The 23300-nt window shown below is 38.7% G+C and overlaps 1 protein-coding gene across 4 annotated transcripts in view; it reads left to right on the top strand.

Moving 5' to 3' along the window:
- The window catches only part of vps50 (VPS50 EARP/GARPII complex subunit), a 97517-nt gene that overhangs the window by 46866 nt on the left and 27351 nt on the right, over positions 1 to 23300 (top strand). For 2 of the 4 annotated variants that reach the window (XM_040122249.1, XM_040122247.1), the window contains 8 exons: positions 7668 to 7759; positions 7959 to 8053; positions 10628 to 10726; positions 11941 to 12031; positions 12933 to 13148; positions 14714 to 14832; positions 16046 to 16152; positions 17264 to 17385. In XM_040122249.1, coding sequence (XP_039978183.1) covers positions 7668 to 7759; positions 7959 to 8053; positions 10628 to 10726; positions 11941 to 12031; positions 12933 to 13148; positions 14714 to 14832; positions 16046 to 16152; positions 17264 to 17385 — 941 coding nt within the window. Of the gene's footprint in view, positions 1 to 7667; positions 7760 to 7958; positions 8054 to 10627; positions 10727 to 11940; positions 12032 to 12932; positions 13149 to 14713; positions 14833 to 16045; positions 16153 to 17263; positions 17386 to 22983; positions 23062 to 23300 lie in introns of all 4 variants that reach the window. The other 2 variants (XM_040122250.1, XM_040122248.1) reach the window with 2 other exon arrangements.

Genomic DNA, 23300 nt, shown 5'->3' with positions numbered 1-23300 from the left:
CAGAGTATTTATTTACTGTACAAGCTTTATATCATTTGTCAAAGAGTATTTTGCAGTGACAGTGACCTCCATCTCACACAAGAGGCCATCAGAGTCCTATCGGTCACACCCACTGAAGATCACTCTTTTTCTGTCTCTCACACACACACACACACACACACACACACACACACACACACACACACACACACACACACACACACACACACACACACACACCTTTCCCCTGATTAAGAAAGCAGAAAGAGCATCCCGTTTAATTTAGGGCCAAGGCCACTTGATATATTGAGCTGGTCAGTGTAATGATTCAGTAATTATTCTGGCCACTTGATGAAAGGAAAGGTTGTTTCAGGAAGTAAAATGGGCCAGGGTCATATCCCTACCTGACAAAATGGATTTGCTGCTGAGGCACACACCCTTTCATGTTTGATCAGCACTGATGGCCGTCAGGCACAGGGGTCACTCCGTTTTTGTGTGAGAGCGCTTGACTGTGTGAGAGTAATCCAGTTGTGTATCTGTTACATGTTCATACACAGCAAAGTCATGAACCGTGCAGAATTATATTGGAATGTATGGAGGCTGTCTGCTCTGCTATGATAAAGAAAACCATCAGTTTTCAGCACTCAGGCTGAGAATTGGCCTTCACACCTCATTAATGTTCAGTATATAAACTAAAATAGGGAGCATGCTATGTGAAACAATCTATGGTTTGCTGACCTCTCCTAGAAAATATTGCAATTTTTTTTGATTGATCCATTTCATTATACTTTTTTATTCATGCATACCTCCCTTCCTTTGAATCAACATACATAGCACCAATATAATCTAATTGATTTCCAATCTGTTTATAGCTCATGTGTATACATTAATTGGATTTACTTACAAGCCCTTCAAATGCATCTCCTTTAAAGGACTTTCAGGTGGGAACTAAGCTATACAGTATAATGTACATAGCGACCAAACCTTACACATAAAGGTTTATATGTGAATAAAAACAACATAATTTTATACGCGCAGACTTCACTAAATCATCACTGAATAAATTTACTAAAAATGTGCATGGTGTCAAGTGTGTGAAGTGCCACATGCAAGTATTGCCCAACTGTGCAGAACTGGTTTCCAAAGAAAGTTTTATTGTTTAAAAAAATTGTCAAATTCAGCCTTGCTGCTTTATTTTTTTATTTCATTTTCTTACAATTTTTTGCCGTCCCTTCGCTTTTTGTCATCTGTGGGGAAATGGCTGATATGATTTTAAATTCCATTTACAGTGATGAGTTTCATGCCATGCAAATACAGTGTGATGAATATCCCACAGCTTCCATTTGTGCTGTTTTAATATTCAGAAACCACAAGTTGTGTTTTGACTTCTCTCTTGCTAAACCTTTACAGATTTATGCTAAGTAATGCACAAGCTGCAGTTTTATGAGTCATAGTTTGAAACTAGCAGGGAGGTAAGGAAGGTAAACAACCATTAATCTGCTTAGAAAACATCAATTGAGGGGTACTTTTAATGATGCTAATTTGCTAAATATAAACAAATATAATAGAAGAAAAAAAAGAAAAACTGACCTCAAATTGTAGCCCACAGCTAACTCACTGGATTACTGGCAACTTTATACTTCCTGTTTACATATCCTTCCTGATTACATATCCCCACTGAAATGTAGTTCCTAAGCCAGGAGCATGGTTATCCCCCAAACAGAAGTATCACAAAGAAAAATAATAAGAGTGACAAAATCCATTTTTTTTATTAACTTTGATTTCACTATCAGTATTTTTCATCATTACCGAGGCAGAGAATGTCTCATCAACATGGTTCTTATGTTGCTATATTACTGACCTTAAATTTTCAGGTTGGGGGGGCAGTTGTCTTGATTTTGTTTGAGGAGGACACGATGTTAGACTTTGAAAACTTTATTAATTAATTTAATTTTAATTTTGAATTTAAATTATCTATTTCTTGCAGCTCAATAAAGATGATAGGTATTGGGTAGTGTTTACCGAATTCCGATGTTTTGAAGACAAGAGAATTCTCATTTTAATAAGACTAACGTAATAACAGTTTAATAACAGTATATAATGTATACAATTAGTTTCTGTTGCTCTTTCTTTTTCCACTGACACAGGCTTACTCTTTCTGCCACACCCATAGCTCTCAGTTTTGTATCATCAGTTAATTAGTCCCAATCTCTGCTCTCTCACCTTTGTCAGGACTGTCAGCTTACACAACCTGTTTTTTACTTTGTCTTCTCCAAATTTTTTTTCTCTCTCCTCCTCACATCCCTCAGACTCACTACCTCATTAAATGAAACCAAGATACAGTGCATTTAGAAAGTATTCAGACCCACTTACCTTTATCACATTTTGTTATGTTGCAGCCTTATGCTTAAATTGTTTAAATTCATTTTTTCCCTCATCAATCTACATTCAATACCCCATAATTTATTAAAAAGGAAAAACTGAGATCACACTGACATAAGTATTCAGACCTTTTGCTATGACACTTGAAATTTAGCTCTGCACTGTATGTCAAGCTACCATGACATGATGTCTCCCAAGCCTTCTTTTCCTTTTTCTTTAGTGAATGACGCAGTTGTTTTCAACAGTTCTGTTCCTGGTAATGACTCAAATAGGGGTCCAAAGGACAGTGTTTGAAAACCACCGGTTTAGGGCATTCATTGAAATTCCCAGACATGTTTTATTAAACACTGCCACAATGTTGTTATTAGAAATCATGACAGTAGTGGCTGTGCAGGTAATATTGAAAGGATGGGGATGGGTTGAATCTAAAAGACATAATGAGCTCATTCCCAGAAAAGCAAGAAATCTGAAATGAATAAGAAAACATATTTCATATAAATTCAAACACCAAGGAAAAGCATGAGGAGTATGGAAACTGATTGCAGTCAGTTGGTGGGAGAAGAAGATCAACGTCCATGATAGCTAGGTGCAGAGGTATTCTTCCTCACCAGAATTTAAATTTGATCTACTGTTAAGAAGGTGGTATCGCCTTGTATGCCAAATAATCTTGCTGGTCTAGTTCTCAAAATGGCTGTTATCCATTTTTGGAAATAGGAGAGGCTCTCCATCTCCCTATGGATAAGAACACTTGACAATGTCAAGTCAATATATGAATCAGTTTTGTTAAAATAGCTGGTTTGGCTCATGATACTGTTCATGACACAGGGTTTGTGGCTTGATGCACTCAGAAGATTGCTAACAAAGTTTTACTGGAACTGTCTAACTGTTGGACATGGCAACAAAGCTTGTATTTTGCCTTAAAGATTTATTTTTTGAGACAGAAAATAGTGCCAATGAGATCACTTGATTAGTAACATATGCAGATAATGAAGATTGCTGTAGAAAATTTCTCATACAAGTTGATTTGTATTTGAAACAGATGCTTTAATGTCATGAAAGATAGAGAAAGATTTTCTTTCACTTGTTTTAATAAAATAAATTGTTTGGAGTTAATGCTAGGATAGATTTCTTGTTAAGCATTTTGTTTTCTTGAAACAATCTGAAGCATGGGCTTACCCATTAATGATGTTTAAGGGACACCCATTGTTCTTATCTTTTGCAACAAACAAAACTTGAATTCCTCTTGACGATTTTTCTCTCATTTGGTGTATTGGGCCTTATGTCAGAATCCATAGTTAGTCGGAACAGATCATTTGTGCTGCTAATTGTATGCCTGAGAGTGTGATTAACACAGGTCCTGTTGGTAAAGTACTGGTCTGCATGCAGACTGATTAAAAAGGAACAATGGAGTATGAAGCCTTGTAAGGTAAACTAGGCTGCATAAGACCAAGTCTTCTGCTTTGTTTCTCAGAGCGGGGTGATCAACTAGTAGAGATGTTAACGATTAATTAATTAATCATTGTGAAAAGACAACACTACCTATTTAGCACTGCACTCCTGTAAAATTGTCAGACTGACAATGGACAGTTTAAAAAAAAAAGAAAAAAGATTTGAGTGTTGATATACATGTAGCTACTAATGTAGCCTCAAGCTGCTAGCCTCAAGCAGAGATGAGGAGCAGGCTTCAGAAGTCTGGTAAGCGCACTTTTTGTGTCTTTTTTTTTTTTTTTAATATGTCAAGAAACGTCAAGGCAATAGATATTGTTTCTTCAGAATTATCGGGTTATGGATCTCATTGTATAATCCTGGGATTACCTTTCCATGTATCTGTTTCACACCTGAACAACTCAATGTTTCTTACAGGAAAGATCTTCATTTTTAAACACCTCATGTAGGGGGGTGCAACATGTCTCATAGGAGTGATTCTAGTCTGTGCTTTTTGCACTTTTGTATCTGTATGTCTATAAAAAAAATACTGACACATACTCAGAGGTTTCTGAGGATCTTAGATAAATCCAGGTTCATTTATGCCTGCTGAACACTCGTGTTTTAAGTGTTATACTTGCTTTTCCCCCCCAAATCTATGCAGTATTTCTTGAAACTTTAGGTTAACTTTTTTTCTTTCAACTTCTGTTTTGTTTTTTCTGACTAACACTACACTCACGAAATCTTGATTTTGAAGCCTTTCTTTAACTGTCCCTGCTCTCTCCTTCTTCCTTACTGTCTGTCAATATATTTCTGTAATTATAGATACACAATGTGTGAGCGTCATAAAATTCACGTTTGTAATTTCTTTAATTGATATACTCTTTCCTCCGGTGTGTCATTATGAAAACGATATCACTGCCACATTCTAAAGTTAATATAACTGTGTTTACTTGTTAAAAAGTAGGCAAAATGGAAAGAGATATTTATTCTCTTGCTCAGCTGACAAATGCCTCTCCCAGCAGGTCCAGTGTACAGTGGCTCTGTTTTGACTACATCTTAGAGACGTTTGAGTCAAGCTGAGTTAAATTATGTGCTTGTATGGTTAAAGCTTTAGGTCTTTCAACCACTTCACTGCTTCAGAATAAGAAAAACACTACCCATGATTCATGCCTGTCTCCCTTTTTTTTCTCTGACTAATGTGTCTAACATCATCTGGTTTAATGGTTAATGAAGGGCAGTGCTGAAGATGTCAAACACAAGGAGACCCACACATACTCCGTTAGTGACACATTTATGCTTTTCCTCAGCTTTCTTACACTAAAGACTGAAGTCTGAAGTCTAGGAAATTCTTGTCTCTTGAATGTCTTTCTCATCAATAATCTGTAGCCCTTCCAGCGATTGGCGCACATGGAGATGGATTCACCATGTTGTTTGGTTTGCCTGTAAATACATGTCCTTGTCCAATACTTGAAGGATTCTTTTACGGATTATCAGGAACTCTAATAAGAAAAGCAGAATTTTAGCTTTTTTTTTTTTTTACTGTGGCTTTTTTACTATTGTCCATAGTGTGATACCTAGACTTATTTGTTTTTCCCTTACTTAGAAACTGTCGTGATTATTTATTTCGACTTTTCGTTAGAGGTGTTATACTGTATCAGGCAATGTTCTGAATGTTATTCATCAACGATTAAGTTGGTTATCAGGGAGCTGCAGTGGGTGGGGACGCCTTCCTAACTACAGAGAGAACCAGGATTGAGGCTCTCTCTGTAGGAAGGAAGGCCTCAATTTTTTAAGGTAAAAACTGTGGCACTCATTTGTTTTAAGGGGGGGTTTTCTATTAATATAATGAGCAATAACAAAAGACAGAAAAAATATGAAAACAAACTTAAACATTAACTAAACACCATCTTGCAATGGGATCACACCAGCCGCGACGCCTGTCAACATGTTGACGTTCCAACCCATGAGTACTCAGTAGTCATTACTACATTATTACATGAGTACCCATGAGTTGAACCATACCCATCGTGATGTTATTGTGTTGACAAAATCTGTCCATAGACAGACAGACAGACAGACACCTGCCAAAAGCAAACTACTCAAACCACCTTTTAGGTAGTTCCTGCTACAGTAGGTCTCTCCAGGACCAAATTTTACCATGATTACAAAATCACGCCCATCTCTAGTGTCATCATGGCAAAATGTGGTCCTGAAGACACCTAATGTAGCAGAAACTACCACAGAAGCGGTTTTCAGTACTTTGCCAGGTATTTATATTGTATGTCTGTCTATCTGTGGACAAATTTTGTCAACAAAATAGTGTCACAACCATTCAAGATGGGTATGGTCTGACTCATGAGTACTAAGTACTCATGTAATAATGTAGTAATGACTACTGAGTACTTAAAGGTCAGAGCATCAACATGTTGACAGGCATCGCAGCTGGTGTGATTGACCATTGTCGAAAGGATATGCAATTAGATCCATAAGTATTTGGACAGTGACAATTTTTTTTTTTTTTTTTTTTTTAATTTTGCCTCTACACCACCACAATAGATTTGAAACAAAGCCACCAAGATGTGACTGAAGTGTAGATTTTCAGCTTTAATTCAAGTTGTTTAACAAAAATATCACATAATTTAAAAAAAAAAAAAATCAATTTCTTTGTCTTGAGCAGCTCTTAGGTTGCTTTCACAGTATGTTTTGGGTCATTAACCGTCTGTACTGTGAAGCACTGTCCTATCAGTTTCGTAGCATTTGGCTGAATCTGAGCAGATAGAATAGCCCTTTAAACTTCAGAGTTCATCCTGCTACTTCTATCAGCAGTCACATCATCAATAAACACCAGTGACCCAGTTCCATTGGCAGTCATACATGACCATGCCGTAAAACTGCCTCCACCATGTTTGACAGATGATGTGGTATGCTTTGGATCATGAACTGTTCCTTTCCTTCTCCATACTGTTCTCTTCTCATCATTCAAGTTAATCTTGGTTTCATCTGTCCAAAGAATCTTGTTCCAGAACTGGGCAGGTTTTTTCTAGATGTTTTCTGCTAAAATCTAATCTGGCCTTGCTGTTCTTGAGTGTTACAAGAGGTTTGCTTCCTCAAGAGTGTTCTTGACCTGGCCAGATGTTGTGAAGGGGTTTTTCTTCACCAAGGAAATAATTCTGCCATCATTCACTTTAGTTGTCTTTGGTGGTCCTTCAGGCCTTTTGGTGTTGCTGACTTCGCCAGTGTATTCCTTCTTTTTAAGACTGTACCAATTTGTTGATCTTTGGACCGCATATTAAGAGTTCCCATGAACAGCTACCAAATTCAAATTCAACACTTGGAATCAACTCCAGACCTTTTTATCTGCTTAATTTGTCATGGAAAAAAAAAAGGAACAGGCCACACCTGGCCATGAAACCAATTGTCAGTCAATTGTCCAATTACTTTTGAGCCTCTGAAAATGAGGGACTATTTATAAAAATGGCTGTTATTCCTAAACAGTTAATGTGATATTTTTTTATTAAACCCCTTGAGTTAAAGTCTACACTTCAATCACATCTTGATGGCTTCGTTTCACATCCAATGTGGTGGTGTACAGAGGCAAAATTACAAAAATTGTGTCACTGTTTAAATACTTATGGATCTAACTATATATAAATTTGCTTCTTGATCAACCATACCAATAGTCTCTTTTTACTTTTGTCTGGATTCAGGCTGCACATGCATCCATTCTTTTGCCCTTCAAAATAGGCAAATAATTTAATTGTGTCGTGTAGAAAGAACAGAGCCAAACAATATATAAATGAGATGGACAAGAAGACAGGGAATTTTATCAGTCCATGAGATTTTGAATCCATCTGTGTGTCTTGTTTGAATATTCCTAGACGATGTACCAGCAGCAGAGTCTGATGAGTTGGTGGTGGACCGCAGCTATGTAAAGAAGAAACTGGAGCATGGACTCACACGGATCTGGCAGGTTTGTAGAGAAGAGTGTAATTCCCTATTTCTCTGTCTTTCTCTCTGAGGCATGTCTCTGGCTTCCTTTCTGCTCTGAGTTTTCTTTTCATATATTTTCTCTCAGATTTCTGCTCAACTCAGAATTGCTTAATCACTAATTTCCCTTCCACAAATCACCCTGTCTCTCATTTATCTTTTCTTCTTTTCTCTCATCTCAGGATGTCCAGTTGAAAGTGAAGGCCTACATCCTGGGGACAGACATGTCTAACTTCAAATATGACGATTTCATAGTAGTACTGGATGTCATCAGCAGGTACACTGCATAGCCAGAGCAGCCAACTCATTCCTTGTTTCCTTGTTCATCTTGCTATCTCTGTCTTATTGTTGCCTTTTTTGGCTGGAGCAGAACAGCGGAGCCAGCCCTGTAAATGTGAGTGAGTGAGTGAGTGAGTGAGTGAGTGAGTGAGTGAGTGAGTGAGTGAGTGAGTGAGTGAGTGAGTGAGTGAGTGAGTGAGTGAGTGAGTGATAAACTTACACTATTGGTCACCTGAATGTTGCACGACTAAGGGCAGAAGATACAACATTGGCCGTTGTTCTTGAATGAATTGCTGCAAACAGTTTATATTGTGTCATCAGGGGGGCGTTTACATGCAGTGTTGCCAACTTAGCACCTTTGTTGCTAGATTTACCCACTATACACACTCCTTTTAGCAACTTTTCTTCACAAGAGCACCTAGCGACAAATCTAGTGACTTTTTGGACAAACGTTTTCTACTTTCTGTAGAAGGAAGTTGCCAGTATTGCGCCGCGTACTCGAGGTCTGGCTTTCCCTCCACACGCACACCTCTCTATGTGTCTCATTCAGTAGACCGCTCGGCAGCTGACACAGATGTGAATGAGCTTCTAACTTTCTCTCAGAGTTATCATTTTACAAGTAAATATGGCCGAAATCACAGCAAAGCCATTGTGTTTGACCTATGTGTATGGTGATTTTGTCAGACGACATCGCGATTATAAAATCTGGATTTTAGGTATGCAGAGCAGCAGCTTGGAAATGGCTTAGAAGTGACTGCTGGGTAACATGTCTTTTTCAGGATTATCTACTTTCACACGCAGTCTCTCTCTTTTTGCTTTACGTGTGATTCGTAGTACTCATTCGCACAGTCACTTACTCACTAACTGACTCGAATTATGCAAACACACTTGCACACAAACACACATAATCCCATGCCCAGTATTAAGTCCTAATTGGCTTTGCTTACAGGTACATCAACAAACTGAAAATATCATGCATGTCCAAACACATTTAAACAACACATTCTCATTATGTTACCTGATTAAAATACTGTGATACTCCAGTTTAATTTGCATTAGTAGACACCAAGTAGTAAGTGTACACACCTTTATCACGTTTCTTGAACTGTGGTTAAGCTGTGCATTGCTCAGCCCCAAGGTGCTGTGTATGGGAGTGCACAACGATAAACTAAACATTATGACCACTTACAGAATTAAGGGAATAACATTAATTATCTCGTAACAAAGGCACATGTCAAGGTCTGGGATATATTAGACATTAAGTGAACAGTTGGTTCCCATAGTCAACATGTTGGATGTGGGAGAAATGGTAGGTGTAAAGACTTTGACAAGGACCAAATCATTACGGCCAGATGACTGAGTCGGAGCATCTCCAAAACAGCAAGGCTCATCGGATGCTCCCGGTCAGCAGTGGTGAGTACCTTGGACAGTGGTCCACGGAGGGACAAACCACAAACCAGCGATGAGCTGTTGGGTGATGTGCTGGAACAAGTCCAATCCGCGGCGGCTCCACCTCACGATTTACGGGATGTATATTATCTGCTAATGCTATGTATTAGTCAACCTGAAATTATGTGTAATTATTTGTGACATCATATACTGTAATCTGTTGTGTCAGTTTGAGGTCATATGACCCAAATCAATAACCAAAAGGGAGAAATTTACATTTAGTGTTTGCTGATCTGCAGATAAGATCATCATTTCATATAGTGAAACAGCTGTTTGCCTAGTCAGCTGTAGTAGGTTGATCAGCTTGACAATGTACCTAAAAATGTTAAAGGGTCGTCATAGATCGCTTACTTTGGGTGCAAAGTTGTGCATGCCTTCTTCAGCACCACTGCTAACAGTACACTCTCTGTCCCTTTACTGGCAAGTTACAGTTACCAGACAAAGTCTATTTACATTGTGTCTCTGTGACGCTGCTAGCTCAGCTGTTTTACAAACACACAAAATTCCGTCACAGTCTACGAGGATAAAGGGCTGTTTTTGATATATCCCCAAAGATTTCAGATTTTTTTTCTTTAGTGAGTGATAAAATAATATGAACAACAAATTTAGAAAATCAATTTTACATTTTTGACTGCAAAAAAACAATTGGTTAATTCAGAATCACATTTAACTTTATCACTTTACTCATATAGATAGACGTGGGGAAATTGATTAATCAAATCACTACTTTAATGAGAGTAGTCCTAATTTGCACTGTTTGCCTCACTGTGTGTATGTACACTTGTTCTCCTTACAGTGCGTTATCTCACTACATGCTCTATCAAATAACTGCACTCATAATAGTGAGCCATTTGGCTTGCTGTCAGAAACAAAGGCGTCTTGATTATTCGAAACTCAAGGCAACATACGCCATAAAACACCACTCATTGGGCTCATTAGGACAGCTTCTGGGGATTTATTTTTACCATGTAGATTCATTGCATATATTTATATTTTCTTTATTTATTCATAAAGAATAGTACCATTGTCTCAAAAAATCACTCTTTCTTACTTCATCCCTCTCCATCTCCCTCCTTCATCATTGTCTCTTTCACCATTTATTCCATTCAACCCTCTCTTTCAGGTTGATGCAGGTGGGTGAGGAGTTCTGTGGCAGCAAGTCAGAGGTCCTGCAGGAGTCTATCAAACGCCAGAGTATCAACTACTTTAAAAACTATCACAGGTAAGATGTTTCCATTGCTTCTACCTGATCATGTGACATTTCTGTTCATTCACTGAGCTGACAGGATCACTGTGTTTGATTACATACCCCCACCTGCCAACCACATGAATATGCAAGGCCACCTCCTTTAACACAAGACAGCAGCACAACTCTACAGGTGATTTGCATTGATCAGTGATTGTGATTAGAAGAAGAGTGGGTGGTCATACAGCAGCATTACGAAGGCACATTATTAATCCCTCCACACATAATCTCACTTACACACACACATCTGCACTGCTGGCCAGGAGGCTTCCAGTGTGCATCATCTTTACATTAGGTTTGATTCATTTTGCATCTGGGTGTCATCCCCAAAGAGATTACCCATCATGGAACTTTGACTGGCTCATGCTTGTATTTGTCTGTCAGCTGCCTTCAGCAACACAGTCAGTCATGGGGGCGGGGGTACTGTTGGCCTGCAGGTGCAAAGGACAGAATGACATTGTGAGGGCAAGGAAAGGATAAATATCTAAAGGCTTTGCCACTGGTAATATCTTTTTTTTTTTGTTTTCTTTTCCTAACTAATTTTCTCTGAGTGATGTTTTGTTTTGCTGTCATTTTATTCTCAATGCTTTATATTTGAGAAATATAGCTGTAGGAAAATGGAGCCAATGTTTGCAGAATCGACTGTTTAAATGTAGTTTATTTAATAAGCTACTGTATGTTGAATTCAACCACGAATTTTCTGTCTGTCACCTGTTCCACATTCTTTCACTTCAAACAACTTTAAGACAAATAACAAGTGGTGCATCAGTGTTTGAAGTCAACATTGCTCTGACATTTCACACAGAAAGACCTGATATTGACCTAGCGGGTGAGCACCAGGGTGTCTGTCTTGAGCTGTGACCACAGTTAACATGGAAACATGATACACACACACACACGCACACACACACTCACGTGCACACACAAACAGACACGCACATACACTCAAGCACACACACTCAAGCACACACACACACACACACACACACACACACACACACACACACCTCTCCACTGAATAAGAAATCATTTCACATCAGTGACATTTGCAGGCTTTGTTTATTTCAGCACATTTAATATGGAATCTCAGATCATGGGAGCTGGTTAAATGTACGAAATGGCATGAAGTCATTAATGTTGACTAGTTCCTCTTATTTTTTACTTCTTTTTTTTATAATCTGTCCCCACAGGGCACGGCTGGAAGAGCTAAGGATGTTTCTGGAAAATGAAACATGGGAGCTGTGTCCTGTCAAGTCTAACTTTAACATCGCCCAGCTCCATGTGAGTAAGAATCACATCACTGGGGCAGTAAAGCGAAGCATGGTAGCATTCATTTATTCCACATTGTCATTCAACGCACCCCCCTCCACTTTAAAATTTGCATAAGGATATGAGAAACAGGAGATTCTGCTCAATGATTTCTGTGTGTGTGTATGTAGGTGTCTCAGTCTGTGTATCAAGATAAAAGAAGTGAAGTTCACTGCACAGTATATAGCATAGATGAAGATAAAACGGCTGCTGTCCCTTGTGGCGTGTATGTTAGAGGGTTTTATTTCCCACACTCATAAGCAACGGTTAAAAAATAAAACCTTGAGCCCAATGTAGATCATGCACAAACAGCACCAAAAATCCTATAGATGTCTAATGGATATATAGTGTAACCAAATGAAAGAAAAGATCAGTGTGGTTAAAACTCACTCAGCTCACTTCAGATAGAAGCAGAAAAGATAAATGGAAAGACAGAAATGTCAGGAAGATAAATGGAGTTAATTTAAAGTCTGTTTTTTTCATTTTCATACATCTTGTATTTCCCTTCATGTCTGTCTTGCTTGGGTACGTTGTGCAACAAACACACTTGCAAAAGAATCTTCGGAATAAGTGGCATGAGAATTTTGTATGTCTGCATTACTTTATGGTACACAGGCAATGTAATGCTTGGCTTTGTTGTTACAAGATTATTTAAACTTGCATCTTTGGGTGCAGCAGTTTCTTACAGACATCCCTTCAACTTTTTGTGAGATAGTATGGTTCATAGAACAGGTCAATATTTGAAATGCTCAAGTTCTGAAATTATTATTATTAATACATTATTTTAAATTAAATACAAACCTCTTTTTTCCATTTTCTGTTTTATCTGTCTCATCTTCACCAAAAACAAACCTACATCTGTTGTCTTTCAAAGTGTCTCTCTGTCCCATCTTCTCTAATCCAGGAGTTTAAGTTCATGGGCCAGTGTCGCTCTCCATCCGTTTCCCCGAGCAGACAGGCCGTGTCCTCAACCGCCTTGGCCCAGGAGGAGCTGTTACTGTTCCAGCAGTATCTTCAGGAGGGAAACCCTTTTGAGATGCACATCGAGCACAAAGAGGAGGAGACAGAGGATGTGCTGGCATCTAACGGGGTAAGTGCTAAAGAAATGCAGTTGCAAACACATGCTTCCAGTTGGTGCTCGCATAACAGTTTGCAGTACAGAACCTGCCATGATTATTTTCAGCACTTTGATGCATTGTCTGACACTTAATATAAGCTGTTAAATAGCAAGTGAATCTGTTGGCAGCTCCAGCACAGGGCCAATGATAAACTTGAGAGTGGAGCTGAATGTAATAATGTAGCATCTTTGTCATGGAGTCATTTTTCTATGATTTTTTTCACTCTTCATCCATCAGGATTCAATAAATTTCCTCAGCAAAGGAATACTCACTAGTATGCTATTTTAATGGCGTAGTTAATATCCAGCTCTCCAATACTGGAAACATTTTTTTCTTAGAAACACATCTTCTATAGTGTTTTATGTTGAATATAAATAGGCAGCACTTCATCTTTAAAAAAAAATGTTTTACTGCTAAGTATGGTGCCTTTCAGTTTTACAGGCAGACTATGTTGTCCAGTAAAACTACTAGGCCTACCACTTTGACACCATACATAATTGACAGAGAAGAGAAATAGTTTTACCTTACATCTATCAGTATGCTTTGTGCAACTGCATCTTTAAACCAGAAGACCGGCCTAGCTTGCCTTGGGGATGGAGGGAGTGTAGGCTTTTTTACTTGTCCACCAAATTAAGGCAAGCGCTTCTAGCCAGGCAAATGTGAAAACACAATGGGCATCGCGTGTACCGTTGCTACTACTAATATGTGGTTAAGAAGGAGCAAGACAATTGATAAACATCCTATAGTATGTGAACTAGCAAGGTACAGTTACAAGCAATGCTAATCTCAAGTCAGTAGTCGTCCTGTTCCTTGACGAGACTTTCAAGTCTGCTCACACGTGCACCGACACCCTGACACATCATCCTTTTTTTTTTCTTTTTTTTTTTTTATATGGAAATATTTTCCTGTCAGGCTCAACATCAAAAGCAATATCTAACACGAAGCCTACTGAAGCCCTAGCTTGGCTTACTCTTAAGTTTGTAATCCTTTCTATATGGCTGTTGTGTTACCTAAGATTACAGTTAAGGACAAAGAAAATATTGTCCTAGTTCAAGGCTTTACATGAATTCTCCTCTGAAAGATTAATGAATTTTCTGCTTTTCTCATTTTAGCCAGTTGCTTCATGGTTATACACCCATCAGGGCTGAAAGATGCAGTTGTTACTTTTTCTTTTTTTTTCAATCAGCTTTTAGATATTTTAATCACAGCCCTTTAACACTATTTGGTTTTACATGGTTTTCTTTATGAGTAGCCAGTTTGTATTTTGTGTTATTTTAAAATCTTCATCGAACTTTCATTGAAGTGTGTTATCTGATCAGCAGCAGTGACATAATTTCCCCATGGCATCAAATTTTTTCACACTTGTCTTCCACAACTTGTGATGTGATGAAAGTTCCACTGCATATTATACCAATGTTTGCCTTGTTTTCATCCTTTTTTCTCACTTCATCTGTACTGTATTTCTTCTTCGCATTGGCGCTTTGAGCATAATTTTCTGCGACCAACATCTGATCTTTCTCTTCCACCATTACTCAAGTATGAGTCTGACGAGCTGGAGAAGAGTGTGTATCAGGATTACGACAGCGACAGTGATGTCCCTGAGGAGCTCAAGCAGGACTACGTGGATGAGCAGACAGGTGATGCCCCTCTCAAGAGGTCAGTTCCAAGTCAGGTTGTTTTACACCACTCTGAAATCACACAGATCAGAGGATGACAAGTGAAGTTATGTGGTATATCCAGGTGTCCATCAATTCTGCTCCCCTTCAGATTTATGAAAGAAAGTGAACCTTTCACATTATTCACACACACAAAATAAAATGATCTGTCTTTGAATCTTTTTAAAGGAGGTTCTAAAATGATATGAAGTCATGCATTAACCTACTTTATATGCATTTAGTAACGATAATTTTAGCTCACTTCTGCCTAACCCTGCTAAGGAGGCAGAAAGCTTGTATAAAGCTTTTTGTCTACCAATGAAAAGTTCTCTTCTTTTTCCCACCTCTGCCTACGTGATTGGTGATTATTGAAAGATTAGGCACTGTTTAATATCATGTGCCCCTCTGCATCTCATGTAAAAGGATTAATGTTCATTTTAAAGAGAAATTTTAATGCAGCTGAGGAAGATTTTGTATTTTGTCTATTTTATTAGCAGTGCTGAATTCTTAGGGGTGTATAATTTGTGCAAACAATAACCATCTTAGCATGTTATAGCTGTAATTATTAGGTCTCCCTCTCAAATTGATGTGTTTTACACAGGATTTGTACAGGAAACAAGAAACACAATATTATTACTTATTCAGCAGCTCGTCATTACAGAGGCATTGTTATAATGATCATTTCCTGCCATGTAATGTACAGTGCCTTACTAATGGTATTGTGATGTTTGTGCTCAGTGTTGTCTCATTATTTCACGTTCTGGCATGCTTGATATTTTTGCTTTAACCCTCACCACATTTCCTATTCCTTTTCCCCATGTGCATTAACCTGACATTAGCCTATAGTCAGTAAAAAGCTAATTTCTTATTTTTATAAGCAGGAATCACTAATGGTTAATTATTGAATGGGTCTCATGATCACATCCCGAAATTACCAGGGACCACGTAATGATTGTTGGCCCATATGGCTCGATGATCAGTGTCAGGGGTCTGGTGTTCCAGTATCACCAGTTCACAGACTTTACCACTGGGGTCCTTCTGTGTCTCCTGCATTGTGTAATGGGTTCTGATTGATCAATTACAAGAGTTTGGCCCGCACTAAGGTTTTGAGCTTGTCCAATCATTGCAGAGGATTAGTGTTGTTAATGTATATTACTGAGGGGTTTCTATTCTCATGATTCTGCTCTACTTTCTCTTTCACAACCACACATTAGTGTGTCCCGAGAGACCATAAGAAGCAAGAAAAAGTCTGACTACAACCTTAATAAAACCAATGCACCAATCCTCACCAACACCACCCTCAATGTCATCCGGCTTGTTGGTGAGTCCCCCACAAACGCACACACACATACACTCTACCACCTACCTCTCTTTGAGAGCAGCCCAGTTTCAGCCACAGTTGGTGTCCTCTCTGGCCTGCTGAGATTTCCATTTACTCACCAATTAAGCTAGCAGCTCATTGTGGTTAGGATCCTCAGGTGTGACTGAGCTGCGCTAATAATGGTTAGCCTTTGCCCTGAGCTCTGACCTTTCGTTTCCAAAGAGGTGCTTACACGTCTTTGTGACATGGCTGTTAAGACATCGGGTCCCATCCTTCCAAAAGCGTGCCCTAGGGTGATGTGACCCTCTTGATGTGATTTTCATGTGTGAAAAGGAATAGGAGTAGGCATTTATCTTTTCTGAGTCATCCTGTGGCTGAATAGAGCATTTACTACTTGAATTCATTTAATAACTCAGGCTGATACAGATTCTTAACATTCCACACAATAAATTATTTCTGGATACGACAAGTTGTTTCAGTAAAAATGTCTGTCCCTTCTCTGTTCATACTTTGTCTTTTTTTTGCACAATAAATAACATTTATTAAGAGCAATGTGTAAAACATCAGTCAAGAAAAAGCCAAAGTTTGATCCCAAATAATCACTTCCACTTCAGTCTGTGCAGCTCTTTGATGGAGTTAGATAGTTCTTATTGCAGAATTCAAGACAAAGGGTGTGAAAAACGAGTGTTAGAGAAATAGTGCTGTCTCAGCAGCAAAACCAGCTAGATTGAATTTATTTCTTCTTTCCCCCCTCCTTCATCAGTTCTGAGTCAATGGTAACGTTGTTACACCCCCATAACTCTGTACTTAATGCTTTTATTACCTCCCTGTTAAATTAAATCCTTGCCCTCAAGTGTATGCAAATGCATTGTGCTCCTCCCCAAAGGACTTGGTTCCACTGTGATAAACTTACGGTAGTTTTACTTACTCTTTTAATCTCTTACAAGATTTATTTAAGAAAAGAACCATTCCATCAATTGTAAACTGATACTCAATTTAAAAAAAAAAAACACGCCATATGTGTCACACTCTGGTTTATAATCAGAGTTACATAAAGCCAACAAACCCAAATTTCTGGTAACTATTGTGCATTTGTGTGTTTTTCATACAGGAAAATACATGCAGATGATGAACATTCTGAAGCCGATTGCCTTCGATGTCATCCACTGTGTGTCACAGCTCTTCGACTATTACCTGTACGCTGTGTACACCTTCTTTGGGCGCAATGACATGGTAAAGTATTTCTGATCAATTCTATTTGATAGCGTGCTTTTTATTTATGCCGAAGAGCAAAAACTAAATCCTAAGAGGCAAAACAACACATACTAGATTTCCAGCAAAATCTTATGACTGAACCAATTTTGATATTTCTTTGTGACTGTTCTGATGTCGGCTATGGCACTTTTTACATTCGTGACTCTCTCAACTGTTACCATACTGTAAAATACACAGAATTTATAACCTTCAATAAAAAACATACTGACCACGTCATGTGGCGTTATTTATGATTTGACATCTCTAAAACACTCTAGCCTACGGATTGTGCAGACAGAACTAGCAGTCACACTATGTAAGCTGTTGTGTGGCTATTTGGTAAGTAAATTACTGTGTTTCCTCAAATCAAAAGTGGTAGTCACTTAAAAGCTGGCCCTCCGATAATGGCTGGTGGCGTGGTTGACACAAACAAATAAAAGCCGGCCCCAAATACAGGCCAGGGAAAAAAACAAGGTGGAATACACCCCTACTGCCTGTCATATAATGTACAAGCCAGTTAAGCATTATGTACATTTCTACTACTATAATTGAATAAATTCAACAATTTAATCATCCTGTTTTCAACACTTTGTTTTCAAACTGAGACATTGATAGCATTTGAATCATTCATTCGGAACTAATTTGCTTTTTCATCCTTTAATCACATCCGGCTGTTGTTGCATATGGTATGCCTGCAAATGTTACACAATAAAAGCCTTGTTGAGAAATAAAGGGCTTCTGTACACTGTAATGTTAGAGGGCTTTTAATTTGAAATGGTTAAAGGAAATGTTGAGTTTGTATTAACACTCTAATGCAGACACTTTAACCGGGTAAACAGGAACAGATCAACATTAGGCTTCATACTAAAATCTGACCAATTATACTTATCAAATAGAGGGAATTAGAAATAAAGGCCTGCCTCTAATAAAGGCCTCTCGCCCTCTACAGTTGAGGTACATAAAGGCCCCAGTCACTATTTGAGGAAATACAGTAAATGTTTTAAAATTTCTGCTTTTCTGGAGAATTGACGTGTGCTGATGCTGGGAAATTCTGGTGTACCCCGACGCATCTACAAACATCAAGATGCTGCCACTGTGTGTTTACATAGAAAACAATTGGGCTGGCTTGGTGGCATAGAGGTTTAAGGTGCCAGCAATGAACAGTAACATCCCCAGTTTTTCTGCACTCTGACTGCCAATGCCAATGATGTGCACTGTATTGCAATGGTGTGTGTCATCCTTTACAGTTCTACTAAAAATAAAGAAATGTGAGCTTGTGAGCTTGTGCGATAGCTCTACACCACAATTAATCAGCGAATCAGTGGCATGGTGCTTTAGAAAATTGCCTGGATTTATTATTTCTAAAGATGGATTTTTATTTTTATTTTTATTTTTTTCATTTTTTATGTCTATTACATGATATACTGTGTGACGGGGGAAAACCATTGCTTCCATCTTTTCTCTTGCTATCTGTTTCAAAGTAAAAATTCCAGTTGAGTGATAGCTTACAGTCTGAGAGCCTAGTCTCCACCACTTCATCTACAGATTATCATGGCATTTATACTCTGCCTCAAAAAAAAGAAAACTGCCTTTGTGTCACTATCAACCTCAGGGAAGTGGTAATGATAGCAGTAAAATGACTTCTGTCCCATTGAGGTGGAAGAGATAAAGAGGATGAGCGCTTTGCAGGGGCTGCTTCAATACAGATTATTGGCGTATTTGTGTGTGCGCATCATGGGGAGATGAAGGAAAGTGACACACTAGTTACTAGTTGTCAGCTTTTAAGGAGGTCTCTTTTCTCATGTGCCTCAAACTGACCACTCTGGGTCCATGAACAATATGTGAGTGTTTTTCTTTCTGTCTTCATGCCTCTATTCATATCAGTCTTTCTCCATGGCACTAAACTTCTCTTAAACTCTCTTTTCCATTACACATATAGTGGCATGAAAACGTTCGGGCGTCCCTGGTCAAAATTTACGTTACTGTGAATAGTTAATTCAATAGAAGATGAATAGATCTCCAAAAGGCATAAAGTTAAGGTGAAACGTTCAACTTTTTAAGCAAGATTAGTGAATTATTTTTGTTTTGTACAAGTTTAGAGTGAAAAAAGGAAAGGAGCACCATACAAAAGTTTGAGCACCCCAAAAGATTTGAGCTCTCACATAACTTTTACCGAGGTCTCAGACCTTAATTTGCTTGTTTGGGCTATGGCTTGTTCACAATCATCGTCAGGAAGGGCCAAGTGATGCAAATTTCAAAGCTTTATAAATACTTTGACACCCCAAACCTTGTCCCAACAATCAGCAGCCATGGGCTCCTCTAAGCAGCTGCCTAGCACACATTAAAATAATAGATGCCCACAAAGCGGGAGACGGCTATAAGAAGATAGCCAAGGGTTTTCAGGTAGCAGTTTCCTCAGTTCATAATGTAAATAAGAAATGGCAGTTAACAGGAACGGTGGAGGTCAAGTTGAGGTCTGGAAGACCAAGAAAATTTTAAAAAAAAGGCAATCAAACCCCCATTTGACTGCAGAAAACCCACAGGAAGATTTGGCAGACTCTGGAGTGGTGGTGCACTGTTCTACTGTGTAGCGACACCTGCACAATATGACCTTGATGGAAGAGTCATCAGAACAAAACCTTGTCTGCATCCTCACCACAAAATTTAGCATCAGAAGAACATCTAAACAAGCCTGAGGCATTTTTGAAACAAGTCCTGTGGACTGATGAAGTTTTGAAGAACTTTTTGGCTGCAATGAGCAAAGGTGTGTTTGGAGAAAAAAGGATGCAGAATTTCATCAAAAGAACCTCTCTCAAACTCTTACACATGGGGGTGTATCGACCATTCTCTGGGCTTGTGTTGCAGCCAGTGGCACAGAGGACATTTCACTGGTAGAGGAAGGAATGGAATTAAATTAGATATCAGAAAATTCCTGGGAATAAACATCAGACCATCATTAAAAAGCTGAAGATAAAAAGAAGATGGCTTCTACAATAGGATCCGGATCCTAAACACACCTCAAAATCCACAACGACTACCTCAAGAGGCACAAGCTGAAGGTTTTGCCATGGCCCTCACACCTAAACGTCATTGAAAATCTGTGGATAAACATCAAAAGAGCAGTGCATGCAAGATGGCCGAAGACTCTCAAAGAAGTAGAAGCCCTTTGCAAGGAAGAATGGGCGAAGATCCCCCAAACAAGAATTGAAAGACTCTTTACAAGCTGTGATACTATATATAACTGTGATACACTTATTTTGAAGAAATCTGTCGTCTTAAACTTTATGCCCTTTGGAAATCAGGTTTTCTTTTACTTGCTTAACTATTCACAGTAACAGGAATTACCAGGGCTACCCAAACTTTTCCAACCACTGTATACTGTATGTCATTTTTCTCAGACAAGCCTGCTCCCTCCACCCCTTCTTCTTTTTCATCTTTTGTGCCAATGTCCTTAATCTTACATGCTCTGCTCCTTTCACATGGCATCACTGGTCTGTCATCCCTCCTGCTTTTTTTCCTGTCACAACTCCCATGCCACTCTATCTCTCTGTCTGTATCCCTCTGAAACTCACTTTCTGTTTTTTTTCCCTCTGTACCTCTAATTCTCATTAGTCGTTGTTTCATGAACCCACCCTTTTCATTAATGGTCTCACTCAAAGAGACACCTATAGTAAAATGCTAATGCCCCAATTAATCTTTAAAAAACTACTAGATATTGCTGTGCACATATGCTGGTATTATGACCTAGGCTCCGCTCTCTTTATACCACTGGAATCAAGATGGAGCTGCTTGACTTCTCTACTTGCAGAGTATTGGGTGACATTTATATTCAAAAGGGTAAATACCCCCATAATGTGTGTATATTGGGCCTGTCAAGTCAAGCTGCAGTATTTGATCTGTCACACATGTGTTAAAGATGCATTATGTGCCGTGCGCACAGATTCTCCATCGCCATTGATAACCAGGCTTTCAGCTGTTGGGACTGGGAGAGGCATATTTTCAAACACATTTTTGGAAAATTGGTTAATGTTTCAAAATTATGGAAAGCAGTGCCCTGTGGGAATAACTTGGATATTTCACCTGGGTGTCTTTCTAGGATGAGACAGAAGAATGATATAATGAGGAAAAGAGGGCAAGACAGAGAGATGCGAACTGAAGGATGCACAGAAGATAAAGAGGGAGGAGTATGTACTGTGTCACTCTGGTTAGCAATATTATGGCAGAAAGCAGGGAGGAGGGAGGCTGGCTACCAGAACACTGAAGAGGGAAACAGGTGCTGAGACCAAGCTGAAGAGAGAGAGAGAGAGAGAGAGAGAAAACAGATCAGGAAAGACACTTGAATAGATGGCTTCTCTGAAAAATGAGCATAAAGCAATAAATAGTTCTTTTTAATTCTTGACTCCTGACTCCGACAGGCAGATCTTCACACTGGGTGCTATTCATCTTGCATTAACATGTGCAAGTCAGAGTGTTTATACCAACAGAGTCACCTGTAACCTGTAATAAAATAAAACATCATCCACACCCAGCGCAAATGCATTCTATCCTCTTTCAAATGATTGAACAAGGCTGAATTAAGACTAAAATCTAACGTACTGATGCTTCACTAATAGCCAGGTGATCTTAAAGCTGGAGTTACAATTTCCTCCTCTAATCCAAAGCTGTTTAACTCCTTTAGGATGAGGGCCAGCAAATTGAAGCTGCACCTGACGGGGCAATTTAATATTGCACTGCCCTAAAGTTGGAGGACTCAAAAGAAACAGATTTGAGAAAGAATATTCAAGACCAAAGCAGCAGATGTGAGATATCCTGATTTTTAATCTCTATTATTGGTCAAAACGCTCCAAATTCAGTGGATCCTACATTTCCCATAATGCATTTCAATTGCATGCTTTAGATAATGTGTTTATTTGTTATTGTTTTACCCTTTAACCATGGGCACATCTGTGCAGTGCACAGTAAGTGGCGGACCGCTACATACTACATGGACATAGACTGAAGCAGCTATTGTATTGTCTCATCTTTTTTTTTTTTTCTTCTTTTATAAATGGATGTAAATTTGAATGCTTATATTGAAATTGACCATACTCCGTAAATGAATTTGTATAACCCTTGGGAAAGCAGTTGGTCCCTTTCTGAAATAAATATCTCGATCAGTAGCAAGTCCATTGTGCACCTGAAAGAATGTTTCACGTTTGGAACAAGTAAAGGTTAATGTGTGGACATATGACACTACAAAACTAGAGGTACTGTCAAATAAGGAAGCTACCATGTATCCTAGTAACAAGGTTCAACAATATTTGGCTATTCTCTTACCAAACCTTGCTGATCAGCAGTTTCTGAGTTTTGCTGTGGCTCTTAACTTAAAGACCATTTAAATGTGAGGCAAGAATAGTTAAGACATGTACAAGAGTAATTCCACTCATTACTTCCATTAATCTAATTCTGTTTCTTTGTTTGCCTCTTTTTTTATGCATTTTTTTTCAATTCTGTAATACTTTTTCAATGGTGTTAGTTTTTTGATTTGAACTTTTGCTTCTTGTTTTTCTTTCCTGCTGTCCATTCTGTCCTCCATAGCCTGCCCCAAGCCCATCTTTGCCCTCTCATGGTGGCAAAGAGGTGGGCACTGCAAGGGTAGTGGGCCCTGCTTGCTTGGTAAGAGTAGACCTAGAAGTGTTTTGACTAAATGCACAGGGTCGTACTCGCCTTGTGTGTCCAAACTACTAGTCAACACTTGTGGTGTGGTTGATTTGAAGCTCTTAAGCTGAATGTGATTTGCTTCCTCAAGTGACCTCAAGCACATCTGAAAGTGATTTCAGAGGCATTTAGATGTTTGCTTTCACCGTCTCCCCGCTCCTCTTTTACCTCTCGTCTGTCACCTACTGTAGCTGGTG

The sequence above is a fragment of the Xiphias gladius genome, chromosome 24 (genome assembly GCF_016859285.1).
Source record: "Xiphias gladius isolate SHS-SW01 ecotype Sanya breed wild chromosome 24, ASM1685928v1, whole genome shotgun sequence".
Taxonomy (NCBI): Eukaryota; Metazoa; Chordata; class Actinopteri; order Istiophoriformes; family Xiphiidae; genus Xiphias; species Xiphias gladius.
The sequence above is the reverse complement of the archived record's forward strand: the minus strand, read 5'-3'. Positions and strand labels throughout refer to the sequence as shown.